General features: G+C 55.8%; 1 protein-coding gene across 2 annotated transcripts in view; it reads right to left on the bottom strand.

Annotated features, from left to right (window-relative positions):
* Positions 1-463: 463 nt before the first annotated feature.
* UPF1 (UPF1 RNA helicase and ATPase) overlaps positions 464-10,322 on the bottom strand; it is a 36,494-nt gene continuing 26,635 nt past the window's right edge. For both annotated transcript variants that reach the window (XM_019926127.3, XM_019926128.3), the window contains exons 16-24: positions 8,556-8,673; positions 7,993-8,149; positions 7,621-7,763; positions 6,305-6,479; positions 5,662-5,743; positions 3,958-4,119; positions 3,606-3,823; positions 3,139-3,261; positions 464-2,322 (exon numbers count right to left, since the gene is read on the bottom strand). In XM_019926127.3, coding sequence (XP_019781686.1) covers positions 3,142-3,261; positions 3,606-3,823; positions 3,958-4,119; positions 5,662-5,743; positions 6,305-6,479; positions 7,621-7,763; positions 7,993-8,149; positions 8,556-8,673 — 1,175 coding nt within the window. In that variant the 3' untranslated portion in view covers positions 464-2,322; positions 3,139-3,141. The remainder of the gene's footprint in view (positions 2,323-3,138; positions 3,262-3,605; positions 3,824-3,957; positions 4,120-5,661; positions 5,744-6,304; positions 6,480-7,620; positions 7,764-7,992; positions 8,150-8,555; positions 8,674-10,322) is intronic.

Raw genomic sequence — 10,322 nt, 5'->3', positions numbered from 1 at the left:
TCTCCGTGCTCTTCTTCGATAACAGCGACAACGTGGTACTGCGGCACTACGAAGACATGGTGGTGGATGAGTGCGGCTGCCGCTGACCGGGGGCGGGCGGGAGAGGGCAACAATAAACACTGCGTGGTCCGCTCTGCTGCCTTCTCGGGTCTTGTCACCTGGGAGTGGGGAGGGAAGCAGCTATGTCCATCACCATCGACCACCAGGATGGTGGGTGGAGGTCCTACAAGTGACGCCGCCGGCGCAGCCTTCCCAGAACCCATCTCTAGGGGGCCCAACGTCTAATGTACACGGGCCCCAGGAACTGACCCTGCGTAGGCCCAGATTCCCCAACTCCCGTCCCTGCTGCACAGGTTTGGCCCGTCTCAGCTTTGCCGTTGAGGTGGCTCCGAATCCCCCACCCCCAACCAGGCAGAACCCCAGACCAAGTGCTCTGCCACCCCCTGTAGTTATCCAGCCCCAGTGTGAATGCAGAGCTGTTTATTAAGATTTTATTGGTGACAAAAGAAGTTAAAACAAATTGACCGAAAATCAAAAAGTTACATTGCCTTGGTACAGATGCTTCTTGATTTGGGGGACTCATAGCAACTGTTGCTAAGGTGGAGAAAAAAGCAAACAGCACAAAGCAGAGGCAAAGCATTCCAAGGAACAGAACAGGGTGGGTGGGTGTGTCACCCATGGGGACAGTGCACAAGGGGTCATAGCAAAAACCTATCCAAACTCTATGCAGATACCAAAAGAAGTGGGAACCGAAAGCACTACAGCAATGGTAATAAATAAGAGGCCTTGCCAGAAGGAAGGTGGCCTGTGTGTCCCCCGTCTCTCCCATGTACCAGTTAGAATCTGGAGGCTTTGGGATAAGGCACATGGGGAGGGGGATGCTGGGGGTCAGGGTCATCAGGGCCTGGATAGGCAGGGTTAGGGTTAGACAGTCCCCAACTAGGTCCCGCCAGGGAGGCTAATCCCCGTCACGGTGTGCGAAGAGCTGGGGGTGACTCCACCAGCAACAATAAATGCAAGTTGCAACCCAGACCCAGGCAGAGGCCCCTTGTAAAACGTGATGTGACAACTCCTTCAAGCCCTTCGGCACAGAACCAACTTATTTCAGAAATGTATCCCCTTTCCCCGCCAAAGTTAAAATGACCCCACCTCATCAAAACTGTGCCCACAGGTAGAAGGGCTCCAAACTAGTCAGGTAGGGTGGGGGAACAAGAGGGGATGGGGCATTCAGTGAGCCTAACTGGCCACAGCGACGGTGGGAGCCTCCCTGGGAACGGGGACAGATCCTCCTGGCTAGTGCTTTCCACCAAATCCTCAGGAAGGACCCTGGGGAAGGAGCCACTGGCCAGGGAACTGCCACCTTCCTGCCCTCTGGCCTCACGGCCAGTCCTGCCCGAGGCCCCTCCTGCGGGGCCGAGTCCACGGCACACGGGAAGCGCTTTGCTTCTCGGAGTCCAGCAGAGACCACGGAGTCGCCTGCCCGGCCCGGGACCATGCTCCCTCACTGCCCTGACGTACAGGGAGAAGCTGCTGGAAGCTAAAACTGAAAAAAAAAAAAAATCCTCCTCCCGTCACAGGTGTTGATCCTAATCTTGAGTTGTTTTGGCATGTTTAAACTTCGTTTCTGGAAGCTTCTCGCATCTCCCAGGTCCACCACTAAGATTTGAGAGACAAATTCAGGAAAGTATATTTTTCAGTACTCCTTTGAAAGAATCTTTAAAAAACAAACAGAAAAACACAAACCACCATATTTTCTTTAAATGAAAACCCTCCTAGAACACAGGCAGTTGTGAGCGCGGCGATATCAGAGCCAGCGTGGACAGAACCCACTCTGAGGGGCTCTCCCGGCACGGCCGCCACCGCAAGGAGCCTGCTCAGCACAGAAACGCGTAGTTTTTCCTGCTAAAACGTAGTCCCCTTTCAATAAAAGAGAAAAAGAAAGAAAAGAACAGAGGAAAGGGCTACTCTGAGATGAGGGTCTTCCTCCCTCCGCCCTGGTCGCAGACCCAGGTGTGGACGCAGCGGGCGAGCGCTGGGCTCCTCGGCGAGCGGGGCTGGCGGGGCTCGCTGGCGGGCGGTCCTCCGTGGCCGCCCCACCTCCCGCTCTCCCTTCTCCGTCTCCTCGCCGCCACGTGCCAGCAGTGGGCGCTCGCTCTGTCTCGGGCTCCTCTCTCCCTCGGGTACTCCTCTCCCTCTCCTGTTGCTCACAGTGGTGCTTCAGTTTTAGCAGTGGAAAACAGGTATCCATTTATTTTTATTTTTTATTACCCAGAATAAGATGCTGATGGACTAAGCCACGTAGCTTAGCTCTTCCGCTGCCACCTGTTGGGGAGGGAGGGAGGGCAAGAGGCTTCAGAGAAAGTGGGAGCTGGGGCAGCTCCCGGGCCTGGCCCAGAAGGCACGGACGGGGCTTTCTCCCCGACTCCACTTGGCACCTGCGTCCTCATGTGTTAAACATGACCTCAGAGGCCGGCCGGGTACCCAGACCAATGACTTCCCACCCGGAGAGAAGGCAGCCAAGAGTTAAGGCTGCTGAGCCTGTGTTGTTCAACAGCGGTACGCCCCTTCTCCCAGCATCACTGCATCCCATTTTCCCTGCACACCGTCAGGAAGGGGCAGAGGAGCAAGCCCCAGGCCTATGCTTGCCCTGCTCGGCCTCGTTACAGATGGAGAACCATGAGGCCCCTTCTCCCAGCATCACTGCATCCCACTTTCCGTGCACACAGTCAGGAAGGGGCAGAGGAGCAAGCCCCAGGCCTATGCTTGCCCTGCTCGGCCTTGTTACAGATGGAGAACCATGAGGCAGGACCCTCGCGGGCACCTAGAAGCACCCCGAGGCACCCGTGCACCTAGGAGCTGGGGCCCTCGCCACCCTCACGACCTGCCTCATCAGGGCGAGGGGTACGTCCACTTCCTGGCTGCCCACCAGGAGCAGCTCTAAGATTCTCTCTGGAGAGGACCGTGGCACAGACGGTGTGCATGAAGTTCACATCCCCCAGACACTAAGAAGAGGTGCAGGGACCCAGAGTGACAGGTGACAGGATGCACTGGCCCCTCGAGGACTTGAGACTGCCATATTTCCCAAATTTTCCTACAAGTCCAGATCCCAGCGAAGACCTCCACCAGAGGCCAGCTTGCCTTCTAATACTGGGACAGCCCCGTCACTCCGCCGTGCTGGTATGCCCGCTCCCCCTGGTACGTGGAGTCTTGCGACAGCGCCACATCAATCTGTGACTTAAACTCATCTCCAAGGTAACTGTCCTGGAAGACAAGGTTGGAGAGATGAGCACCCAGTCGAAGGATGCGCACTCACCCTCCCAGGCTTGAGAACCTGCTCTGCGTCCAGCCCATCACCAGCCGCAGGGAATAATCTGGAAACCTATCCTCAAGCCTAAGTGGCAGGAAACCCACACTGGTTACTTCACCATTGGAGACACGCTACCCAGGACAGTATTGTGGATGGAATGTTCTAGACCTACAGTCCCCCTGCTAAGGTCTTTAGGGGTAAGTGTCACGGGGTCTGCATGTGTGAAGAGGGCTCCCTGGGCTGGTCTGACTTTTCTGTGGGTGTGAGACGTCTCAAGTTAAAGTGGCAGAGGGCTCACCTGGGACAGCTCAGGCTGGGAGAGGCCGGGCTGGCTCATCTGGGAGGGCTGGCTCATGGAGATGTAGCCCTGGGTCAGAGCGCCCTGTGAGAAGGGCTGTGACGCCACATCCTGGCTGGCCTGGCTATTGGGGAGATTCGTCTGGCTGGGCCCAGGAAGCCCAAAGCGGTTCTTCTGGCGTCCCCCACGACCAGTCTTGCCTTTTGGGGTGCCCCGGCCTGAAAGACAGCCATCCAGGGTTCCTTGAACGAGGTTTTGAGCCTCACAGACAAGCACTCCTGTTCAAAGCCTGGATGTGAACAAACTCCAAGGCCAAACTGCTTTTCCCCATGGGATGCCACTCAGTGCTCACCTGCGGCTGGCCCATTAGCTTGTCCAAAATACCCCGGTGGCGGCATGGGCGGCATGACCAGGTTGAAGGGGATGGGAATGTTCATGGCAGCCACGTGGCTGGGGCCAGCACTGATCATGCCAATCTGGTCATGGGTCTGGAAGTACATGTTCGAGGGCCGGCCTATAAGACACAAGGTGAACGGCAGGCATCACACTGCATCCAGATGAATCTGTTGCCTGCCCACAGCTGAAATGTCTGTTTGGTCCTGTCACTGCTTTGTCTGCCCCAGCGTTTCTTGGTGCGTCCCTAACGGCAAAGTCACCTGATGCAGAATCTCACAACTCAACCCCCTCCCCCTCCCTGCACCCAATAGCCTCCTTGAGGCTGGTGCCTGGGAAGGCACCTTTTCTCCCAGGGGATTCTGAGAATCACTGGCCCATGGGGATCTGAAAAACTGAAACCGCTATGCATTTCTAATTTCTTAAAAAAAAACCTTTTATGGCAAATGTTATATTCATATTACATGCTACCACTGCCACCCTGCCACCCCCCAATCAAAAGAAAAAGACCAAGCTTGACAGACCAGCAGATCTCACTGAAAGCAAAAGCCCCCAGGGCAACCTTGGGTGTAGCCAGACCCACGGTGGCATCAGGGATGAAGTACGGACCCAGGAAACCCCCAGCCACACAGGGACTCGTCAGATGTGGTGATAAGAGATCTGTTGTTCTTCAAGAACACAATCCCTGGGACTTCCCTGGTGGTGCAGTGGTTAAGACTCTGCGCTCCCAGTGCAGGGGGCCCAGGTTTGATCCCAGGTCAGGGAACTAGATCCCACATGCATGCTGCAACTAAGAGCTCGCGTGCTGCAACTAAGGAGCCCATGTGCTGCAACTAAGGAGTCCGCTTGCCGCAACCAAGACCCAGCGCAACCAAATATAAGTAAATAAATGAATATTTAAACAGACAAAAACAAACAAAAAAACACAATCCCCTGTCTGAGCCCAGGGACAGGGAGAACACTGGGGCAGGGAAAGGGGCCTTGCCAATTTAATGTGGAAAAGGAGCAGCTGGGGTGCGCCTGCCCTCAGGGTGAGTGGCAAGCACATGAGAGGTTTAAGGCCAATGTGAAACTCGGGGAGGTGGCACAGAGTCATGGGTGAGGCAGTCACCCTCCATGCGGGCTGGTGCAGGGAAGGGTCCCAGGAGGCAGGGATCTGGGGGATGAATGGGAACCATCTACAGACTGGCTCAGGCAAGAGTCGTCATCGCAGCAGCAGGATAAGGCTCAGCCTCAGTACATACGGAAGCCTCACACAGGAAAAGCGGGCATGCGCAACCCTGAGGTCTGACAGATGGAGCTGAAGCTTGGGGAAGCCGCGAAACCTGAAATGAGGCGGTGGGTGTGACACCCCCACTGAGAAGGCGAGCGAAGGGCAGGCAGGGTGGGGTGTGAGCACAGGGGCAAACTGGCTGAGCTGCGTGCGGTATTTGTTGAGAAACTGCTGTCCATTGAGCTGTATTATTTTAAAAACATCTGGTTTTTAGAAATGGCCAAAGACCAATTATTTGATTTCTGACAAGGGAAGCTGAGAAAACTCTGTCAAACAGGCTTCTGTGGACCAAGGCTTGGGAGGCCACTCCAGGAGTAACAGGGCTGGAAGCTGTGGGCGTGGGAACGGTCAACAACTGTGGGGCCGGTCCGGTCCCCTGCAGAGACTCACCCTGGCTGCTCCGGTCATAGACGGATCCTGGGATGATGGCCTCCCGGGCATCATACATGGCTGTTGTCATGAAGCGGGCTCCCTGCAAAGGGTTTAGATAAGTGAGGAATTTATCATGTTGATACAAGGAAGAACTTCCAAAGATCTGGTGGCCTGGGAGGTGGCCAGGCTGCACTGAGGACTACCCCGAGGCTTGCCGGCTTTGGGCCTTGTGTGCTTTGGGCCTTGCCTGCCCCTCCTCACCTGACCTGGTCTTTGTTGCCAAACATTTCCGTCTCTGGGCTTCAGCTCAAGCAGCATCCACTCCCTAGGCCCCCAGAGCACCTTGGGTTTGCCAAGTTCCCTAACTGCTTGGGTCTGACCCCTAGGTGCCACCTGTGACGTAGCATCCCATGAAGTCCAAGGCCAGAAAGGCCTCAGAACAGCAGGGAGACCTGGCGTGGGGGGGCTCTGTGGGGACAGACCGGCATGCATGGCTCCTGTTCACACACTGACACTCTCGGCGCACCCTCAGCTCACACTAGTCACGTGTCACACCTGCCATCGCTCACTGCCACGTGCCTGGAACACTGGCTTGGGGAGGACGGGGTTCCCAGCAGTCTCCTCCCCGCCTCCCCGCCCCCTGCCCGCGGCCGGCCCTCACCGGGTTGATGGTGTTGACCAGCTTCCTGGGCTTGCTGAACTGCATGAGGCTCTCCCGCAGGTTGTTCAGCGGCCCCTCCACCAGCACCTTCTGCTCCTTGTAGTAGTTCAGCAGGTGGTTCCAGAGCGGCTGCTTGGACAGGGCCTTTGGGTTGCCCACAATAATGACCCCATATCTGCGAGACGTGGGCACAAAGAGTGCCGTGCTTAGGGCTGCACAGTGAGCAGAGCACTACGCAGATTGGTCCAAGGCAAGAGCAAACGAACTCGAAACCCAAGTCCAGAGTAAAAGGTGCCCAGGCAGCTCTCCTGGCACCCCGCCCACCAGGCACCCCTCCTCTTGCCATACAGGAGCCTTGGGTGCCACCCTCGACCTCCCTAACCAGACGCCTGCCCTGCCTGTGCCAGTGCCCGCTGTGAATGCTGGGGACGGGTGGGTAACTGCGAGCTGAGGTGACTTTCACTGGAGCCCACCCTGTAGCTGCCGAGCCTACAACTGGGTTTATTTGAGGGCAGATTTCTGTGGAGCCCAGATGTCAAAACACCTCTGTGGGCCGATGAGCTCAGAGTGAGTCTCCTTGTTTGCAACCACGAGTCAGCCTCCTGGGCACTATGTCATAAGTGGCCCAGGCAGGCTCCACAGCAGCTTCGGGACCCCTTATGGGCCGGGCATGTAACTCGAGGCCCAAGCTGAGCTGCTAATGGATGCTCACACTCATCAGGCTGTGCTGGGACCACCCCCGCCCCTGCCAAAGCTGGCCACAAAACAAATGGGGTAACAAACGAAAACCAAGGTGCCCTCAGTGGGGAAGGGACCAACATGCAAACGTGAGCCCTGCTTGGGGCTGGTACGATGGTGGCTGTTGTCTGGTGTCACGTGGGGGTAACACGGGGTCCACCTTGCCCTCTGGGTCCCTCACCATTTCAGAAAAGTTTTATTCCAGAACTGAACAAGGCAAATAGGACTAAAACATTAGACTCATGGATTAAACAACTTGACAAGGACACTCCGTTGTTGGGATGGAATTTCCTTCGAGACTGAGGCCACAGAAAGCCACCAGGACACAGAAACAAAGACAACTCATGAGTGAGACGTTCTTTCCGAATTGCTGCTGGGAGCCCTCTGACCACTAGCACTGGCGAAGCCCCTCTACCATGCCCTGTGCCCCAGCCCAGGGTGCAGCTGGGGTATGAGAATTAATAGGAAAAGAACCAGGCACTGAGCAGCCTCTTGGGCCAACCCCTCCCAGCGCCTCAGAAGGACTCCTATGCAAGAGAAGCCACCAGCAAGGCCCAACAGGACTCAGTCCTCCATACCGTGCTCTGGTCAAGGCCACATTAAGTCTCCTGGGGTCGTTTAAAAATCCAATGCCTTGGTGCTCATTCGCCCGCACACAGGAAAGGATGATGAAGTCCTTCTCGCGGCCCTGGAACGCATCCACGCTGGCGATCTCCACCTCCTGCAGGGGCAACGGTCACGGTCAGCCAATAGGCTTCCTTCAAGGACCCTTCAGCCTGGTGTGCTCAGCCTGGTGTTAAGATGCACCATCAAATCCCAGCGATGAGCCTGGGACCTGAAGCCTGCAGAGTCCCTAGGTGCTGGCCACCGGCTCACTGCGCCTCTGTTACAAGGCGGTCAAAGGTCAGTGCCTGGGGTAGGAGCCAGCAGACCGGACTGGGCGCGCGCACCTGGTAGAGCTTGGTGTGCAGGGAGCCACTGAACTGCATGTACTGCACCAGGTAGGAGCGCTGGCCCTCATAGGGCGTGATGATGCCGATCTGGTCTGGCTTGGCGCCCGCCTTCAGCAGCTTCGTGGTGATCTTCTCCACATTTGCAGCCTCCGTCCTAAGAAAATCAGGCTTTCACTTCCCAGGCTCCACCTGTGGGCTCCTGAGACCGCCCCCCGACCAAGGCTGGAGGCTGTGGGAAGCTCAGGGGCAGTTCCGCCTCCAGCACGACCCTGGGAAGGCCCTGCCCAGTGCGGCCACAGCTGGGCTGCCCATCCTTTACCAAGGGAGTCATGAGGGATAGAAAGGCTCACGCGTGGGCTTATGAAGGATCTGCTCAACATAAAAACATACGCTGAAAAGATGAGATTGGAAGTAGGCTGTTGGTTTAAGTGTCTGAACAGAATAAGGATGAGGGAGACAAGGAAAAGTTTCACCACCACATTAAACAAAACCACAGGTTAGCAGTCACTGGACAAGCCGTCACTGAAGCTAGGAGACGCCACAGATGAATCACTGCTTACCTGTTTAGGTAGGAGGTGCCTGAGCTGGCAATCTCCTCTTGGCCCTGGGTCACGTAGAAGAACATCGGTTTATCCGGTTGGGGCCACTGGAAGTCAAACCCCTTCTTCACACGATCCGCTGTCATCGTAGAGGAGAAAAAAAGAGAATATCCTATCAGAGAAGAAAGTGTAGGCAGTCTGGACTGAGCTAAGGTGGAGAGCTGGAGTGGAGGCCATGCCATCCTGGGCAGGCACACGGTGGGGCAGGAAACCGCAGGCTCCAGGCAAAAGACCCAGGTCTGCGGGCCCGGGCCAGGCCACCGAGTACCGAAACTCCCAGGAACACCTGGCACCGTGTCTGGGATGAAGCCGGCTCACTGGCTGAAAAGATCTCACTGGTTAGTGCTTTCTGCAGTCTGTTTAAGAAACCTGTGTCTGGGGGCTTCCCTGGTGGCGCAGTGGTTGAGAGTACGCCTGCCGATGCAGGGGACGCGGGTTCGTGCCCCGGTCCGGGAGGCTCCCACGTGCCGCGGAGCGGCTGGGCCTGTGAGCCATGGCCGCTGAGCCTGCACGTCCGGAGCCTGTGCTCCGCAACGGGAGAGGCCACAACAGTGAGAGGCCCGCGTACTGCAAAAAAAAAAAAAAGAAACCTGTGTCTGCCTCAGAGTAACGAAGATATTCTATTTCCTTCCAGAAGCTTTATGATGTACCTTAAGGGACTCATATGCCCCTACAACTGGCTTTTAAGAACGACACTGTTGGGACTTCCCTGGTAGTCCAGCGGTTAAGACTCTGCACTTCCACAACGCAGAGGGTGCAGGTTTGATCCCTGGTTGGGGAACTAAGATGCCAAATGACACGTGGTGTGGTTAAAAAAAAAAAAAAGAATGACACTGTTGAGCTGACCCCATCTTGTCACACACCAGGGCCTGTGGACACATAGGTCTGCCTCTGGACTCTATCCTGGGCACTGTGCCCAGTGTCTCTGCGACTGCAGCTTTACTGTAACTCCTGACATCTCCTAGTATGAGTTGCCACCTTCATCAGGCTCTTCATGTTCGTCTTGGGTGCCTGGTCCTTACAATTTAAAAAAAATCAGCTTGTCCTGTCACATACCCCACCCACACCTTTGGGAATTCTGACTGGAGTTGTACCTGATCAACAGATTAGTGTAAGAAAACTGGTATTTTTGCATGAAAATAGCCTAACACTGATGAAGGAAGCTTGGCCCATGAGAACACGTCGTATGATCCCTTTTATGTCAAGCTGAAAATGAGGCAAAGCCTCAACCTTTCAAGCGAGGGCAGTGGCTGGCAAGCTTGGTGACCTGCTCACTGCTGGCAAATGCTTAACCACCTGCTGGGGGTAAGGCGAGGGCTAATCTACAGTGCTGGCCAATTTCTGTGGTGTAAACACTCCCGCCACCACTGATGTCAGGCTATCCTGAGTCCGTGGGTCTGGGCAGGCACCCGCACTGCCCTGGACAGGGGTCACTTCAAGGCTGCAAGGAGCTGGTCAGGTTGTGCTTTTAGATGCAGGTGCTAGTTACACAGGTGTGTTCACTTAGTGAAAACTCACTAAGCTGAACACTTAGGATCTGGGCACTTTTTTGCACTTCAGTAGAGAGTTTAAAAAAATATACTCATGGGCACTGATGGTTCAGCAGTGAACCACCACCACCAACCCCTGCCCTACGGAGCTGACGCCGTGGAGGTAGGTGGAGCAAGGTGGGCAAGGGTGTGAATCACGGTTAAGCGGTGGCTTTCCCAACAAGTGTCAACCGCGTCA

This window comes from Tursiops truncatus, chromosome 3 (genome assembly GCF_011762595.2).
Source record: "Tursiops truncatus isolate mTurTru1 chromosome 3, mTurTru1.mat.Y, whole genome shotgun sequence".
NCBI lineage: Eukaryota > Metazoa > Chordata > Mammalia > Artiodactyla > Delphinidae > Tursiops > Tursiops truncatus.
The sequence above is the reverse complement of the archived record's forward strand: the minus strand, read 5'-3'. Positions and strand labels throughout refer to the sequence as shown.